The 20,185-nt window shown below is 37.2% G+C and overlaps 1 protein-coding gene across 1 annotated transcript; it reads right to left on the reverse strand.

Moving 5' to 3' along the window:
* Positions 1-9,810: 9,810 nt before the first annotated feature.
* Positions 9,811-11,639, reverse strand: LOC141440006 (solute carrier family 22 member 13-like). The gene is given in 2 exon segments (XM_074104467.1): positions 9,811-11,172; positions 11,175-11,639. Coding segments are annotated over 2 exon segments (1,740 nt in total). The 5' UTR covers positions 11,599-11,639; the 3' UTR covers positions 9,811-9,856.
* Between the last annotated feature and the right edge of the window lie 8,546 nt (positions 11,640-20,185).

The raw sequence follows: 20,185 nt of genomic DNA on the forward strand, positions 1-20,185 counted from the left end.
TTCCTAGACGAACGTGAGTCATCGCATCAAATTAATAAAAGGGTGTAAAAAAAAACACTTCTCGAATACAAACATTAAAAAAAACCAGCTTAATACAACTTCAGTTTCACACTGGCTGTTCCCAATCAGGGATCAAGATATGCTGGCCACTAACGTTCGGAAACTGACCAGCCTAAATGCAACCACGCATGCCCCGGCCAGTGGTTAGATACGCCTCAGGTTCCGCGCTCGTGTGTGACCATAGTCGGTTTCCGAACGTTTTTTTTCGTTTTTATTTCGCGCCAATCGAATGCGACGGCTTGGGGTGAGTGTTTTGTTATTCCGTATTTGAATTTGTTAGCATAAAGTTGAGCGCGAGTTTTAATTTTGGAATGTTCTTTTCGTAATAAAATTGAGTACACTTTTTTTGTAGCTTGCCAGAGCTTTTGCGACTTACAGTAACTTGCGCTACTTATGCACTTATAAGTTATAAATATATCACATCCTTACTACGAGTAATATAAATGTAAAAGTGAGTGTTTGTCACGCTTTCACGCCTTAACTACTGAATCATAATTATTGGTAGACCAGACTAAATAATGGGATAATTTTTCGCGAAAAAATGAATTATCCCAAGGGCGAGTGATAATCAGGTTATTCGCAAACAAAATCGCGGGATACAGCTAGTGTTATATGTATAAATGTGTATGGAAAAAACCCGTTTTTTTGCGCGTCTGTGATTCTTCAAGCAATTTTTTTATGATAATCCACACATGTGACTGTCATACCATAACTATCGTGTACACCTAAGTACTCAGAGACAATATTTAACTTTAAATGATAATTTATCACTTAAATTTGATTTACTGACAAAATATGTAAGAACGTATAAATACTCTAGTGTTTTTGCATTACCGCGCTGTGCATACCAGAGCCAAGTTTTTTACTAAACAAAAAAGGGTTGTTTGGTCAAACCAAATAACTCATAGAAATTTTCTATTTAAACTTTTACGTATTGCTTTGTTTTCAACGGTAAATTATTTTGACTTTTATTGAGTTTGACCAACGCAATCCTAAATGGAAATCTTTAGGGGTAAAATTCTCCCAAACCGTCCTTAACGCTCGCTTATATTTTGTAAGGAAGCTCCGTCCAAAATATGTACGCGGTAATTCTAAAACCAATAATAATGGGCTGTGTATTGATATAATATCTCTTCTTTCATAATGGCGGATATCAAAAGTAGTGACGGTAATAAACAAATAGGTATCTAATTTGTCTTACTCATATAATGAACGAATACGACAACGGAAACGGAAATTATACCAGCTGTGGATGAGCAAGAAATATAACTAAATCGCTTTGTTAGTCTTAGAATATACTAGCTTTTTGCCCGGAACTACGTCAACATACTACTACAAACTAACTACAAACAAGGCATGCGCGCGCACAAATAAAGTTTACCACTTCTATATTCTTCTTAAGCCTATAAAGTTAATCTCACTGATTGTCTGACAGACAACGCAGTAAATCACTGAAGCTAGAAACTTGAACTTGGGCAGACATGCATGCATCCGTCAGAATCACAATAGTGAAGGGATGTTAAGAGCTATGGATGAGTCGTTTTTTAGGGTTCCGGAGCCAAAATGGCAAAAAAGGAACCCTTATAGTTTCGCCATGTCTGTCTGTCCGTCCGCGGCTTTGCTCAGGGACTATCAATGCTAGAAAGTTGTAATTTGGCATGAATATGTAGGTATATAAACTATGCCGACAAAATAGAACAATCAAAAATTAAAAAAAAAAAATTTAGGGGTACCTCACAGATTACTAATATGTAGCTAGCTACAGATAGGACAGTCAATTATTGTTGTTTCCTATTATTGACGTTGTAGCGCTGTTAAATTTTACAATCTGTGGTACTTGTTTGACAGTCGTAGGGCTTTCCACAGGTCGATATACCTAATCATTATCGATAGTCTCCAGTCAATGCTAGTGATGCGCTCTACGATAAATGGGAGTTACGGATGTCTTGTACTAATTTAATTTTTATTCATACTCGTATAAGTTATGAAATAAAACGACCAAGTGTTTTTAATCATTTATTCATTAAAGGGTCTCTTTCCATTAAATTTATATTTGAATAAAATTTTGAACATTTAGGTATTATTGCAAAGGTAGAAAAACTTTCCCTTAGACGAGAGTGGTACACCATGAACCATTTCCTTTTCCGTGAACAGGCAAGAATATAATATATTCGATCGAACTGAGTATGGTCAAAATGTCTTTCACATACGCGTTTCAACAACAGTTGACTCTTGGTTAAAGCCAGCAAATAAGGGCTAGTCGGTACTAGCCACGACATCCAAAGATTATGTGAATAGTCGTTTTTGGGCATGCAAATAGTTTGTCAGTGGCACTTGTTTGAATTACAATCAACAACACAACACTTGAATTTTGCCAATATTGGAAGTCAGTAGAATATCACTCGCACTAAACACTACCGCAAGTAGAATATTGTATTGTTAAACAGAGGAGGATGGTTATACTCATGGAACTACAACTCGACCAAAACGGGAGGACAACGCAAGAAAATACCCGCACTCAACTCAATGTTTAAAACACAATGACGGGTAAGGACATGACAGCAAAGAAATGGCGGCGGTCCACAGATTGTAATAATATCATACAAATGGCAGCGCTACAACGTCGATGAATGAAACTAAACTGTCAGGCTCCTGGTACCTCCCATAGACGAAAAGTGAGGGTGATTTTTTTTTCTCATCCAACCTTATAGTGTGGGGTATCGTTGGATAGGTCTAATTAAACCGGATTTTTTCCGGTGGTTTGCTAAGACGATTTTTCGATTCAGTGATTTGTTTGCGAAATATTCAACTTAGACCTTCTTGTGCTATATGTCACACTTATTTTTTAATATTGCAAAAAGCCTCATCTTGGGGTCATTAAAAAGGTGGAACAATAAACGTATAATTTATTATAAATGTTATTAAACATTTAAATATGAATTAAAATAAGATTTCTATTATATAAACATAAATAGATTTGTTAAAAAATCATTCAATTTAACAAATATTTATTCCAACTGTACAGGCAGTATACGGAATTATTTTATAAAAAAAAACACAAGAGAAGCGGCTTTCGTGCAACGAGGTTGCATACTTTATTAAAAGATCGGGAAATTTTACATTTTGGAAATATTTTGTGTTCATGTAGGTAATTTATTAGGCATCGATATATTTTTAATATCAAAAATTTAATTTAAGATTTTAATCAACACATTTGATCCTATCTCTCGCTTTTTTCGTGTTAAAGTGAAATGACAGATCAAAGTAAAGTTCAAATATTTGGAATTCAGCGAGTAGACCCAACACTGTACTCAGCATATACTTAAAAAAAAAATACTTTGTCTCACGGAGTGAGCAAAATGCGATTTTGCTCACTGATTTCTCATAGCAAAACCTGCCTGTTTGAGGTGCTGAGGTGAAAAGTAAATTTAATGAATGTCAGCATATTAATGTCAATGAGAAAAAAATGATTGTATTTTTAAGAAGGAAATCAAAAGAGGTATGATATCTTTCTTTTATTATCTCATTGAAGTCTTAGCAATTATAACTAAGAAATCAATTAATTCATTAATTAATCTTTAGAGTCATGTCCACGTTATTACGAGTAATAACAACCATTTGTCTAGTCTCTAAAAATGATTGAATAAAAAAATTGTCTCATTATTTGAAATTGGTGTCTCTGGCCATCTGTGTTCTAAATTAGAATTTGGTGGTGTGAAAGATTTATCAGTTTTTTTTTGATAATCCCTGTTTTTTGTCATTTGAAAATAATAACTTTCTTCAGTTGTTTTCAAGATAAGTAGTTAAACTCAATTAAAGTTTAATTATTACTTACCTACCAGTTCTTTGTTCATCTGTCTACCTGTCAAATTCCTTCGCAGAAATTAAGTTAAATCAATACTAAATACTTTCTATCTCTAACAACCGTAATAACCAGCCAAGTGTATTTCGGTCTCGCGCACTGAAAGCTTCTTCCAAATTAGTCGAACGTATCTACAAAAAGCCAGTGTAATTGTAGAGCTTGCTTCTAAGCAAAATGTACGCAGTATCGAACCATGTCATATTAGTTGGAAGAACAGCAATCTCAACTGTCTATCTTTCTATTACGGTTTTTGTAGCAGACACTAATAGGGTTTCGACATCACCCCTTGAGTACGTAACCCTAAAAGTGAAGTGTATGAGTTCACGCGATCAAAAAACCACACAAAAAGAACAGACTAGATTACAACGCTAAGTGTGCACCTATTGGTAGTAATTGCTTGCTCAGTGAGTTTTCCACACCATTATTAGTCTTCCTGATAAGATTAACACACATTATCTGGCTCTTAGCAGGCTTTAACGCGCATACATTTGAATAATAATGTTATGAAATAGTAAATAGGTGGATCAACTACAGTAGAACCCGCTTAATACGATCACGTCTAATACGACTTCCCGCATAACACGCCGTTATACGCCAGTCCTTGTAATTTTAGGCCTGTTTTCATACATTTTAGGGTTCCGGAGCCAAAATGGCAAAAATGCAACCCTTATAGTTTCGCCATGTCTGTCTCAAAAAAATTCAAGATGGTAGTAAGTATACCAAACTTTGAAGAAAAACTATAACGGCTAAGTTTGCTTGAGAATTATTTGTAGTTATAGAGTAAATAGCAGCCTAAAGTATAAAATATACCTAAACTTGGAAGATTCCGTATAAAAAATACGAAATCCTTAGAAAAATATTAGTTAATTTTTCGTAATGGCTACGGAACCCTATTTTGGGCGTGTCCGACACGCTCTTGGCCGGTGTTTACCGGTTAGTACGACTCGCGTCCCGCTTAATACGCCATCTGAAATTATATCACCTATTATTATATTAGCCACCTTGCATCGTCGTTCAATGTTACCAACCTACTGTATACTGGTGAATAAAATTGGGATTAACCAAGTCGTGACTAATATATTACTCCAGACGACGCGATTCTGGCGACATCTCCTCCTGTACAGATACTCGTAAGTTTGTAGCCCTGACTAAGCGATCGGCTAATCAAAGTCAAAGTCAAAGTCAAAATATCTTTATTCAATTTAGGCTATAACAAGCACTTATGAATGTCAAAAAAAATCTACCACCGGTTCGGAAAAATCTCTGCTGAGAATAATCCACAGTCGATTTCAAAACATCCTTTTTTTAAGTCGGTTAAAAAGTTTCAGCTCTTTGGCTATAGTTGAATAAGCAGCCACGAAGATATTCAGAGGCGTGGAAGCTAATACAATTTCTTGGAATCGTTAGTACAGGATCTTAATGAAAATTTGCACTTTAAAGTTGAATATTTCGCAAAGAAATCACTGAATCGAAAAATCATCTTAGCAAACCCCTAATGATTTTAAAATACCTATCCAACTATAGGCTATATAGGGTTGAATGACAAAAAAAATCACCCCCACTTCACGTCAGCGGGAGGTACCCTAAAAAAACTTTTTTTAATTTTCCACTTTACCATTTTGTCGGCATAGTTTACATATATATCCGTGCAAAATTACAGCATTCTAGCATTGATAGTCCCTGAGCAAAGCCGCGGACGGACGGACAGACAGACAGATAACAGACATGGCGAAACTATAAGGGTTCCGTTTTTGCCATTTTGGCTCCGGAATCCTAAAAAAGGTAAAGTTGGTTGATTATACTTGTTGATTAGATGTTAGTAAGTATTAACAAAGTGGAAGGCACAAAGGCCCAAGAGGCACATTACATTAATTACAGCATGAAATTTATTACTTTTGTAACTCGTTACACATCCCCACTCCCGCTGGCAATTGGTCAAAATGCTGTATACCTACTCGCCACAAAGCTAATGTAACATTCCATTATGAAAATCGTTTACGTAGCGTAGATTATAATTGTTATCTAGGTACTTAAATAGGTTCACTGTCACTGTTTGCCCGAATGTTAAACGCCAGCCATATATCAATTTCCATTATTTTTATTTGTCATAAAGTAATTTATTTCTTTAACAGAATTTTCTTCAGAATTGCTTTTAAGTAATCAGTGTTTTCAATCTGGTGGAACGCGACCCCCCGGGGGATCGCGGATGCCCCTTAAGGGGGTCGCAATATCTTTATAATACTCTCACTGCTATTGTGTTATGAACTGTACCTAAGTGGAGGTAAGTAGGGGGTCGACAAATATTTTTCAAAACCAAGGAGGGGCGCGTCCGGAAAAAGTTTAAAAAACATGCGTTGTTTAAGATGATATTTCAAAAAAAATCTTGAAAATAACAAGGTTCTGTACATTTTATGGAAAACATTGGTTTGACAAGATAAATTATAACAAATGGAATTATGGTCAGCGAAACGATTCCCTAAAGTTAGAAATACACAGACGGCGTGGTATTCTGTGTGGCGTCTTTCCTGTTAGCTCGAATGTTACAACCGGTACCGCCTCCGCCTCCGACGTCAGTGTGCTTATAGCTTAAAAATAAAAATAGATTGTGCGCGGTGTGCATGTGTGTGTGTTTGTGTGTTTTTGTTACCTTTCCACGCCAAGATGGCGTGAGTGATTATTATGCACCGAATGCACATTCTGGGATCTGGCATAATTATTTTCTGGTACCTAATTCACATGTGCAAAATGCTGAAAAAAATAATTCGGCACATCATAGTCACTAGCCGAAAGGCGTCCACTGCTAAACAAAAGCCCCCCCCCCCCTTCGAAACGCAACAATGAACGACAACTCGCCACTTGCGTCCACTTGCGTGCAACTCTCACGATGTCGTCCGAGTTCCGGTGAGGTGGTTATTATAACTGCGTGATCTCGTACTATCTGTCACGCATAGCAAACTGGGTTGAGGGATCGGCTCCCAATCCGAGTTGGCGTTTTGGCAGCCAATCAACGGAATATTATTCGTCGCTGAACATGTTTTTTTTGGCCTCCAATGGAATTCTGGATATATAACGTGTTTTTTTTCTTCAACAGGTTATGGTCAATAGTTATTTGTGCAACAAGAGGGCAAAGTTGTTTTTGGTGCGAGTGTTGATAATCCGAGTAAGCGAAGGATTCTATATTGAATCACGAGCGTTAGCGTGATTCTAGGTTAGAATCCTAGAGCAGCAAGGGATGAAATACACGAGATGCAAAAAAACTTTGGTCTCGTGTGACACATACAATTTTTCACCTCAGCAGCGAGAACTCATCTAATGAACCGCATATACCTAAAAACTCATATAACCTACCTGTTTATTTTTTTAAATTTAATCCGATTATTAAGAATCAAATATATCATTTACATTTTGGAAATATTTCGTTGTCATGTAATTTATTAGGTATCGGTATATTTTTAAAATCAATTATTGTATTCTATTCGTTTTAAAGTGTTCAAATATTTGGAATTCAGTGAGTAGAGTACTCAGCATTTACGCTACTTTGTCTCACGATGAACAAATGCGATTGCTCACTGATTTCTCATAGTGCCTGTTTTAGATGCTGAGGTGAAAATTAATTTATCTAATAATATAGTAATGGTCTAATCTTAGTTTCTTTTTTTATTTCATGGTGAAAGTTGCTACGTTTTTTCGATGGATTGTCTTGTCATGTCATGAACAGATGTATTAGTTCATTTTCTACTGCCGTCAATTGAACCTTGTATGTGGGTATACTAAAAAATAAATATTTATTATAAGAAGGAATATTTAATATCAAAACTTCGCGATTTAAAACTTAATACTGGAGCTCTGTGTTTTTACTAAATTACCAAAATTTATTCCAGATCCGTTTAGACATTTTATCCTTAAGGCCCGGGTACACTTAGCGTCCTTCGAGCATCGTCGTCTAGTAAACGCCCGCGCTGCGCCAACGCAACGTCCACATTGCGGCGCCGCGACGCGAGTGGCGTCTTTCGAACGGCAGCGTCTCAATAACGCCCGCACAGCGTCGACGCGGCGTCAATGGCGTTTGTCGAACGTCGGCGTCTTGTCAGCGCTCGCCCAACGTCACTGCGACGGACAAAGCGCAACGCAATCCACCGCATTTCATCAGCCTCAGTTGAAACATTAGCGCCAAAAACAGTACACGTAGCGTTCTGAGTTCAGTCGCGGCGCCGCAACGTGAGCGTTGCGTTGGTGCTGCGCGGGCGTTACTGCACAACGACGCTCGAAAGTTCTAAATAACACACACACGCACATACACAGTCATTCGCATTTGTGAACCAGTAGCATCATCAATTGACTAAAACAATTACTTTGCTCACCCGCGCCCTTATGATAGCTATGTTTATGCAAAATATGCGTGTTCAGTTCATGCAGTTCCTCCACCTCCACACTGTAAGAACACACACATCACACAAACCCAACTATCACCACACCACCACACTACACGTTTCGAACATAATCAGAGCTCATCGTCAAGCTATACTAATTAGGTTAGCAAAGTAATTGTGTTAGTTCATTAATATGGATCTCCGCAAAATAACGTCTGATGCAATAAATAATTTAAAGGATTGCATCATGTCACAACTTTTCCTCCTCGTATCCGGAAAACAAAAATGGGGAAATTAAGTAATTAATTAACTGTAGTACTTAAAGGGATTAGTTTTCTTACATCATGTTGACATTGGGTTATATTATTGTTAGACAGTTTTATATGTTTACACGGCCTGTATTATTTATTTAAACTATAAACACGAGTGTCCTTAGTGAATAGATGAATTATACAATAGATTAGATATAGTATTCGTTTGAAAATAAATGTGCCTGAAAGGTTAGCCGGCGTAAAGCCGTAGTTGCCACGGGCCTGAAGGGCTACTACGAAACTCGAAGTTCGTGTAGTGCGGTCCCTCTGACACTTATACTATTTAAAACGAGAGCGACAGGGACTGAACGATACGAACTTCAAGTTTCGAGTTTCGTAGTAGCCCTGCTGGTATGGATTGGATACCAAATATACCCAATTGAAATTTTTCGCAAATGTGTGCAGATTTCTCAGAAATTTTAACTCGTTCTTAAGTTTAAATATATTATCATACGAGTATACTCACTCTCCCTTATTGGTAATATCACAAAACAGAAAGGTACAGAAGTCAATCTCATGTATGTACTTCACTTTTCTTACCTACGCTCGGCGGTCGCTCTAAGGTTGTCAACTATGGCTTATGCACCAAAAAACTATGTGGTAGTGGCACTCGTATCTAGTTGTTGGGTTTATTATTGAGGACACGTTGAGGATGAAACGGGAAGAGTGGAAATATTAATTAATAGTAACTTAAATATTTTAATGTTAATGTCATTGTTAATACAAGAAATTTGTCACAGAAAATATCTTGCGACTATTTGCATATTGGCAAAATGCACGATTATTATATTTTAAAGTGTAATAAATTCGCATTCTCCATTATTGCACAAAATAGTTCACAGACGCGTATCTCAAGCGGATGGCACTCGCGCTCGCACTGGTCCCAACCGGTCCGGTGCAAACAGGTACAGTCAAGTGCAAAAGTAAGTATCTATTCGTTATTGCGTCGGAATAAGAGTCTGTGGTAAGTACTTATTTTTGAAACTTTGAATAAGTTCATATTTTTACACTTGACTGTACATTATTATTATTACAGACACTGAGAACTACTTCGAACTATCCCAGTATTGCTGTTTATCTCCCTACTTGATTCAACTACTTTTCAGTTTGACGGGGATCATTATATGTACAGTGAAAAAGTCATTTATATTTTTTTTTATCAAAAAAATGACATTTGACTTCGTTTTCTGCATAGGTATTTAGGTATAACTAAATTAGCAGATACATTCGAATACTACTACTAAATAATCGCTCTACATTTCAAAAGAATTATTCTGATGACCTTCTAAATCAACTTTCTTCTTCATTAAACAAGGCACTTCAAAAAATTTCGCACTTCTGACTAACATTTCAGCGTCATCAAATGTTTGTGGTATTTCCTTGCCCGCAGTTTCAGGCAGGCCTAAGATGATCAAGCCACCGAAAGCAGCGATACCACTAACGATCACGAGAGGCAGCCAGGTGTAGTATATCTCAAGGTATACTATCATGGGAGATATGACCGTCGCCATGTAGCCACATATGTGGACTATAGACATGCCCGTGCCCCTCACTCCTGTAGGGAACATCTCAGCTCCCCACTGCCAACCGGCGTTGCAGGTCATGTTAATAGCAAATCTAGCTATTACAGCACAAAGCACTGAAGGCACTCCACCACCGAGGAATGCCGTTAACACACTAAACACACATGAAACAGCAAACGTTGCTACTGACAACCACTTACGGCCGGTCAAATCTAAAACGAAAGAAATTATACAAAGGGAAGGGAACTCTGTGAAAGATACTACAGAAAATGACACGAAAAAATCAAAATTTAACTGACCGAGACTTCTTATAAGGGCGTCAAACACGATGGTGCAAGACATGTACCCTAAACATATGCAGATGAACATTTTCCTGAGCACTGGATTTTTCAGGAGGTCAATGGCGCTTGCATTTGTTTCTTCTTTCTGTTTTGAAAGGCTTAGTCTAAATTGCTCGATTAGCATTGGCGGCACTTCTTTTTTGTTTACCTGGCCGATCCTTTGCACCTTCTTGATGGCTTCATCAACCCGTCCCACAGACAGCAGCCACATCGAGCTCTCAGGCATAACAAAAGGCGCGATGACAGCTAACGCCATGGGTATACAAGTCACTAAAGAAAAGAGCTTCCAATTGTCACACGCCAGCGCAATCCATGGCAGCGAGCACACGCCAATTGTGTAAAAGATGCCAAAAGGCAGATTTGCGATCAAAGTCCTGTATCTGGGTGCAACGTACTCCAAAATAAGTAGGTACGTCATCATCATTGAACCGTCCCATGACATGCCCATGAAAAATCTGCAGACTGCAAATTGGGTGAAGTCTTTCGCGAATATACTGGCTACACCGCCGATGGCTCCAATGACGTTGGCTGTTGCAGCGCCTGGCAATCTACCGAAGCGGTCAGCGATCCATCCGATGATGAAACCACCGAAGACAGAGCCAACAAAGAAGATGGATTGCGCGGTGGCTTGATAGCTCTTCTTGTCGCAAACCCACCCCAATTCGCTTGCGATAGTAGAGTACGGTATTTCAGTCTTGTTGAACTCCAACCATATCTGCAGGGTTCTGTAGTCCAAGAAGGATCTGGTGATGTACGTCCCGAGGACAGCACCTCAGTCCAGTTGGCGATATAAGAGCTGCACTGCGAATATCCAAATCTTGACTCGGCATCTAACGGTATAGCCAACATCCTCCTATGAGTCTCAGTTAAGTTTTTTAGTTCTGGTACATTGCACCAATGATTAGGTGACACTTCAGTTATGAAAAGCTGATCATAGTACGAGAAAACTCCAAATAAATAGAACGGGAACGTGGACAAGAATAGAATCATCTGATAAAGGCCAAATTCACCAGCTGATAAAATGAGGTCGTCAAAGGATACTTCATCCTTGCCAGTGTCATTGTTGTTCTTGTTTTCTACGTCATAGACGCCATTCCGTCTGGTTCTCTCCTTGCTTTCGATTTCTAGCATTATGATATTCACCGCTATCTCCTTCTTTATGCCGACATGCCTTCCAGTGTGGTAAGATCTACTATAAGATAGTTATCTGTAGATGCTTTTATATTAAATACCTACTTCAAATGCGTATAGATAACGTTGTTTGAGTAGTATGTTTGTTATTTAACAAACAAGATCCTGATGTTTGTTACTGTTTATACCATATTGTTAATTGCCGGCTTAAATTTATCTTGAGGCACTGTATGGCGAAATTTTCTTGCTACGTAAATTTGAGGTTGTATAAATTGGGAGTTTCACATGACGTCTTAAATTGGGATATAGTAAAGACCATTGGCATAATCATTTGAAGGGCACAAAGTGAAGCCAAAATATTTCATCCATTGTTAGAACTGGTCTATGAACTTCTGGAAATATTTTCATTGGAAGTTTTTACTGTATAATACCAAAAAAAAACACCCATAATTGCTGTAAAGCTATTCAAAATAAATACTTAGTCTAAATATGACCATGGAATCCATGATTGTGTATATCCATAAAAAATGTACTAAAATCTCCAATTGTTCCATCGATAGGGAATATTAGTGCAATTTTCTGCCGTCAGAGTGCAGCACTAGCACAAACCGCAAACAGTTTTTTGAGTATCTAAAATCTCCTAATGCCATAATATCATTTTTTGGAAATATAGCTCTATCGTTACTGTCGATGTAAATAATCATTGTTATTTTGTTACTAAAAAGTTCGAGTATGTCATGATTATGGCGAAGCCGTGGTGGCCTAGTGGTTTGACCTATCGCCTCTCAAGCAGAGGGTCGTGGGTTCGAACCCCGGCTCGCACCTCTGAGTTTTTCGAAATTCATGTGCGGAATTACATTTGAAATTTACCACGAGCTTTGCGGTGAAGGAAAACATCGTGAGGAAACCTGCACAAACCTGCGAAGCGATTCAATGGTGCGTGCGAAGTTCCCAATCCGCACTGGGCCCGCGTGGGAACTATGGCCCAAGCCCTCTTGTTCTGAGAGGAGGCCTGTGCCCAGCAGTGGGACGTATATAGGCTGGGATGATGATGATTATGGTGCCAACGGAACCCTATGACTAAGACTCCGCTGTCTGTCTGTCTGTCCGTCTGTTACAAGGCTCTATCTCTTGAGCCGTAATAGGCACTTGAAATTTTCACAGATTATGTATTACAGTGGCCGTGACAACAACAAATACTAAAAATAAAATAAAGTTACAAATTAAAGGGAGTCGTCATACAAGAAACGTGTTCCATTCAGCGGTTTTTAGGGTTCCGTAGCCAAAGGGTGCCAACGGGACCCTATTACTGAGACTCCGCTGTCTGTCTGTCTGTCCGTCTGTCAGAGGGCTCTATCTCTTAAGCCGTAAAAGTTAGATACTTTAAATTTTCACAGATTATGTATTACTGTGGCCGCTATAACAACAAATTCTAAAAATAAAGTAAAGTTACAAATGAAAGGGGGTCGTCATACAAGAAACGTGTTGCGTGTGTGTTGTAACTTTGCTAAGGCGACCGAGTTTGCGATTTTAGTGATGTTTTAAGTTTGCGATTTTAGTGATGTTTTATAAAAGCTTCGATAATATAATATAATGACTGTCTGATTGTGTGGTTTATTCGTTTTTGTGCAAAATTAATAAAGCAATTTATGAACCACAAACCTCAATGAAGCCAACTTTAATAAAGCGCCCGCCAAATCCACACCGTATAATCACTGTACTATACTATATATACTATACATATATCACGGGACAATTCACAACAATTGACCTAGTCCCAAAGTAAGCTTAGCAAAGCTTGTGTTATGGGTACTAAGCAACGGATAAATATAATTATATACATAGATACATAATTAAATACATATTTTTACCTATTGTTTGTACACTAAAAAAATCACACTAAGTATTTAACACTATTTACAAGGTTTATAATACAGTTTGAAATTTATTCACTCTATAGACTATAGGTTGAGATTGTCGAGTTTCTTATTATTTAATTACACAACATACGAAGTCCACTGAATTTCCCGCGAATGTACCAAACTGACAGTTATTTTTTTAATCTGCTGCGACGCATGGCAAGAGTCTGAAGCGCTATTCAGCCTCCGACAGGGCGACAGCCAAAGAGGATGAGAATTTAAAATTGATTTTTATTCAAAATACTTGCACCTAGTGCTTTCATTTCGGTGATATGCTTTTTTTAACTTGTAATGTAATGTAACTAAAAGTATTAAAATATTAAATATTTCAACTTAAATTTGAAGTGGATATCTTCAACCGATTGAGCTGAAATTTTGCATGCATGTATAAATCCGATGACAACGCAATATTATCATGACGTAGAGCTGATCTGATGATGAAGTTAGATGTTGGCCATAGGAACTCCGAAATAGGAAATCCTAAAGCTTTTAAAAGATTAAAAAACTTATTCAATTTCGTTTCGTAGATATTCTCTCTCTTTCGTTGAGAACGTTTTGCTAATAAAACAAACACTTGTCTACGCTTGTTAAAAAGTAGTCGTGTAAGAGGAGAAATGATGAATGACCTTAGTCATAATTAGGTGCTTGGATTGGCAGAGGAGAGGCTTCCCGAATGATTAAGAGAAGTCTGATACAAAGAGCAACCCGTTATTTTTGATACGGCACTTTTACTATTTTAGTGTGTGTGATCGTAAACTGTTACTTAATGACAAATAAATATCACGGGACAATTCTCACCAATTATTGACCTAGTCCCAAAATAAGCTTAGCAAAACTTGTGTTATGGGTACTAAGCAACGGATAAATATAATTATATAGATATAGATACATACTTAAATACATATTAAACACCCAAAATCCGAGAACAAACATTCGTATTTTTCATACAAGTATCTACCCCGACACGGGAATCGAACCCGGGACCTCAAGCTTCGTAGTCAGGTTCTCTAACCACTAGGCCATCTGGTCGTCAAAAATTCATAAACTTGTGAATTTTATCAAAAATATCTGAACACGACTCTATTGTTGACGGCGTAGAAGCGTGTTCATTGTGATCAAATTTTTGCTCACAAGTTCATGAACTCGACTGTATCATGAGCTGTTTAATGCATCATTATGTACAGTTACACACACTGCTTTGTCTATCATGTTATGTGTAAACTTAACAAACTATTGCAACAAGGCTATAGCGGTAAAACTGATGCATATCATGCAACCGTAGTTTTTTTTAAGTTCAGAAAAAACTAGAGGCGGCCTCAACTGTCATATCGTTTTTAGGGTTCCGTAACCGAAATGGCAAAAACGGAATCCTTATAGTTTCGCCATGTCTGTCTGTCTGTCCGTCAATGGTTTTGCTCAGAGACTATCAGTGCTAGAAAGCTGTAAATTTGCACGGATATATGTAGAAATTATTCCGAAAAAATGGTAAAAAAATGCAAAAAAATATGTAGGTTCCCTACCATAGACATTATAGACCTATAGTGTAGGGTATCGTTGGACAGGTCTTATAAAATCATTGCGAGGTTGTGAAGATGATTTTTCGATCCGGTAATCAGTTTTATGTGAAATATTTAACTTTATAAGCACATTAGTTAATTCATTAAAATCGTGCGTATTGGTTTGAAAATTTTGGAAAAGTTAATGATGGTAAGTATATCAAATTTATGTAGTATTAAATAGTTTAAGAGTAAATAGCAGCCTAAGGTATAAAATATATCTAAACTCGAAGATTCCCCACAAAATACAAAATCCTTAAAATATTATTTTTGATTTCTACGTAACAGCTACGGAACCCTATCTTGGGCGTATCCAACACGCTCTTGGCCGGTTTTTTCATTAAATGCCGTGCGAGATTTGTTAAAGTGATGTGCAATTGACATTTATTTCAAATAAAACGTCATAAGCATGAAAACGAGTACTCAATGTCAAAGTCATAGTAAACGTCATAATAGGTGTATTAGAATTGAGGTCCGTTAAATTTGCTTTGTTCGTGAGAGATGTTCGAAGTTTGAATATAAAATCAGCTTCGAAATAAAAATATTTTCACACACAAGAAATTTGTTCTTACAAAACAGTTTATCTTTATGTTACTCATAAATCTGGTTTTTACACGCGTTATAAAGAGATTATAATGGGTTATCTGTCAGGGCCGGCATCGCACCTGTGATACCCCGCGTGTTGCGGATGTCCATGGGCAGCGGTGATTGCTTCCCATCAGGTGACTCACATGCAAAAGTGTGTAGATAAACGATTTTATTACAAAAACTTATTTTCCCAATTAGAAAAACCGCCTTCAAATTTACTAACGCCAAAGAACGTGTCAGTCCACGTGGTTCGACACGCAATGGAGACACAACATTTGCTATTTAAACCTTAACATTTTAGGTGAAAGTCGAGTTTTTAGGGTTCCGGAGCCAAAATGGTAAAAACGGAACCCTTATAGTTTCGCCATGTCTGTCTGTTTGTCCGTCCGTCCGTGGCTTTGCTCAGGGACTATCAATGCTAGAAAGCTGTTCTTACTTGCTTCGGCAGTACCTACACTAAAAAAAAAATGCTATAAAGCTGTAATTTTGCACGGATATATATGTAAACTATGCCGACAAAATGGTACAATAAAAAACTAAAAGAATTTTTTTTTTAGGTTACCTCCCAGAGACGTAAAGTTGGGGTGATTTTTTTTCTCATCCAACCCTATAGTGTGGGGTATTGTTGGTTAGGTCTTTTAAAACCATTAGGGGTTTACCCAGATAATTTTTCGATTCAGCGATATGTTTGCGAAATATTCAACTTTAAAGTGCAAATTTTCATTACAATCGAGCATCCCCCCCCCTCTAAAATCTAAACCAGTGGGTGGAATTTTAAAAAAAAATCAGGATGGTAGTGAGTATATCAAACTTTCAAGGGAAACAATAACAGTTAAGTTTGCTTGAGAATTATTAGTAGTTTAAGAGTGAATAGCAGCCTAAGGTATAAAATATACGTAAACTATGGAAGATTCCGTATAAAATACGAAATCCTTATAAAAATATTAGTTATTTTTTTAGTAATGGCTACGGAACCCTATTTCGGGTGTGTCCGACACGCTCTTGGCCGGTTCATTAATATAAATGTACAACTATTTACCTCTAAAGTTCACGTGGGAAGACGTGTGATGTTTTTTAAAGAAATGAAACGTAACAGAAATTATCGGGGTCGGTAATTACTTGCTGTTTAGATGAAACAACGTAGTTTGTTGTATTTCTTGCTAGCTTACAATATCAATAATTACCTAGATTGTACAACAAAAGCATAAAACGAGTCATTTTACCCGAGACGTTCTTATAAGCACCCGAGCCGGTACAGGGAGGGTGAATAGACACGTCGAGCCACTTTTAGCAATTTTAGGTTTAAAGTTTGACAAAAAAGGTACAACATTATAGTGACAGGTTGCTAGCCTATCACCTACGGTATACCTTTGCCGCCTCTTACGACTTCCACGGAATAAAAGGAGAGGTGTTATTCTATCCCGAAACCACACGGGAACACACACAAAAAAGAAATATTCTTGTCTAATACTTTTTCGCTGCGATCATTTATTTTTACTCATGGATTAAATATTTTTATTTTTATCCAAGCCGAGGGACCTACCCAATTCTTATCAAGTTGATTATTTCACAGTAGTTCCTTTAGTTCCTTTCGTTTCATACTAATAATTCTCCTATTTTGTACCGCCAAAGAAACTACTTCAAATAATCCTGTCAGGCAATGCAATGCCACTATAATAGTACATTACTGCAGAGGCCATGAAGTAAGGGATTGATGGACGAGTTTGGGGATAAAACTAGTCCAGCAATCCCTGTTCTGGCCGAGGTTTGTATAATGCTTTTCTCAAACAATGTGAGGAAATATTTCATCCATCTATCCATGCATCCATCCATCCATCCATGCATCCATGCATCACATCGCAATATTGCAAATGCTTACAGTCTAGTGGTGGTTGGCTGTTTGTAATTTTTCCTTTGTAAGTTTAATGTTAGTAAGCAAAGTAAGGTAAGCAAGTTACAGCAGCGGACAAAAATGGATTTTCATACATTCCTTATGGCCTAGGCCAAGAAGAAACTTCACGTCTCCATTTCGTGACATAAACGCATACATTTCCGAGCATGTTTGAGTAAATATACTTTTTCTGTTAAAAATGTTCCACGTTCGGTCACGGCCACGATTCAATTGCTTTGCATTTGATAACAAGTAAATTGCTACTTGTTAGAAAGTTGGATCTAATAATTGGTTTCCTTTATTGGCTTCCTCGTAAACGATAGCGGCGTTAACTCCAAGTGGACGTAACAGGATGTTTTGAGGAAACTGCGACGGAAATAAACATCCAGTTTGAGGACTCTGAATTCAACAATTAATTGCGAAACGACGCCTTAAAGAACTGAAATGGGTCTTAAAAACCGGCTAATTGCGAGTCTGACTCTAAAACATTAGACATTAGTAAAAAACCGGCCAAGAGCTTGTCGGACACGCCCAAAATACGGTTTCGTAGGCATTACGAAAAAATAGAGTAATATTTTTCTAAGGATTTCGTATTTTATACGGAATCTTCCAAGTTTAGGTATATTTTATACCTTAGGCTGCTATTTACTCATAAACTACTAATAATTTTCAAGCAAACTTAGTCGTTATAGTTTTCCTTGAAAGTTTGATATATTTGCTACCATCCTGATTTTTTTCAAATTTTTCCACCAACCGGTTTAGATTTTAGAGGGGGGGGCACAAAACATCTTTTATTGAATAAACAAACTGAAACACTTCAAAATTATTAATGCAACATTATAGACCTTTATTCCAGGTATATGTGTTAAAAATATAAACTTTGCCACACCAATAATCGTTATTTAAGGAGCTAGATTTTTTTAAACCAAAAATATAACTGATTTAGAACCGTCCAAAATAATGATGTACCTACCTATGTGAATTATTGCACATGAAGGATTTGGGAATGCGCAAATTCTTTTATTCTAAGGTTATAGTTAAGTGCTCTTTAGGTTTTTTTAGTGTACAAAATCAAAATAAAATGATTGGGAACTACTATAACCATGAAATAATTAGTCGTGCTTGGGCTTAACAATTATAATATTAAAAGTAATGAGCTCTTACTATGGCCAATCAATCAATCAAATAAAAAAACGCATTCAAATCGGCCTACCCATTTAGGAGCTACGGTGCCACAGACAGACATGCAGACAGATACACAAACACAAAGACACACATAGCGGTCAAGCTTATAACACCCCTGCTTTTGCGTCGGGGGTTAAATAGTTATTTGTGTCACAAGGGAGCAAAATGGTGTATTTACGGCGAGGGCGTACCATTGAATCCAGAATGTAGCGAAGGATTTTGCAATAGAATCCTGAGCGTAGCGAGGGATTCTTAAGTAGAATCCTGAACGTAATGAGGGATTCAAGTGTTAACGCCCAAGATGAAAATAATTTTGCTCCCGAGTGGCTCATACAACTTTTCACACCGAGCATTAAGAAACTTGAAAAAATAAATTCAAAATATTATTTAAGAACAACCAGCATAGAAAATGGTGTGGCTTTACAATTCAACATTCAATCAACTTCAAAAAATGGCAATAGCAAAAAAACACTTAGAAAAGCCTTGAACAGAAAAGTTGCACTTTGCTCCCTCTCGTCAGGGAGGAAAAGTTACTTTTCTGAAGGAGAGGTGTGAAAAAGTCGTTTTCGGTGCTTAGATCCGTATATTTGTATACTTTCGCTTTTTCAGGCTCTCAGAAAAATACTGTTATATAATTTTACTTTAAAAAAACTTTCCGCCATGTTCTTCCGGCTCATTTTTCTCGGCAATGATAGTCTTTCTGAAAGCGCTGATTAGCATAAAAAAGTGATACGCAAAAAGCCCTTTGCGACCTCCTTGTAGAATAAACGTTATAATTTTATTTTGAAAGAAGTAGTGTAGTTATGAAAAAAACCGATTCATATTTGGCGAACTACCACATTAATTATTGAATAGACATACCTAATCTATTTCTACCCTCGAGCCACCCACACTTAATTTGCGTACACTTTGTTTAATTTCCTAAATGGTCAAACATAGTCACCTAATTGTCCAGTGAAACGTTTCTGAATGAAAATTGGTCATGAAGCTAAAAAAATATGCCGCTTTTTAGGGTTCCGGAGCCAAAATGGCAAAAACGGAACCCTTACAGTTTCGCCATGTCTGTCTGTCTGTCCGTCCGCGGCTTTGCTTAGGGACTATCAATGCTAGAAAGCTGTAATTATGCCGACAAAATTGTACAATTAAAAAATATAAAAAAAATGTTTTTAGGGTACCTCCCATAGACGTAAAGATAAGATTTTTTTTCTCATCCAACCCTATAGTGCTGGGTATCGTTGGATAGGTATTTTAAAACCATAAGGGGTTTGCTAAGACGATTTTTGCGAAATATTCAACTTTAAAGTGCAATTTTTCATTAAAATCGAGCGTCTCCCCCTCTAAATGGAAAAATTTGAAAAATTCAGAATGGTAGTAAGTATATCAAACTTTCAAGGAAAACTATAACGGCTAATATTACTTGACAATTATTAATAGTTTATGAGTAAATA

Source organism: Choristoneura fumiferana, chromosome Z (genome assembly GCF_025370935.1).
Source record: "Choristoneura fumiferana chromosome Z, NRCan_CFum_1, whole genome shotgun sequence".
NCBI lineage: Eukaryota > Metazoa > Arthropoda > Insecta > Lepidoptera > Tortricidae > Choristoneura > Choristoneura fumiferana.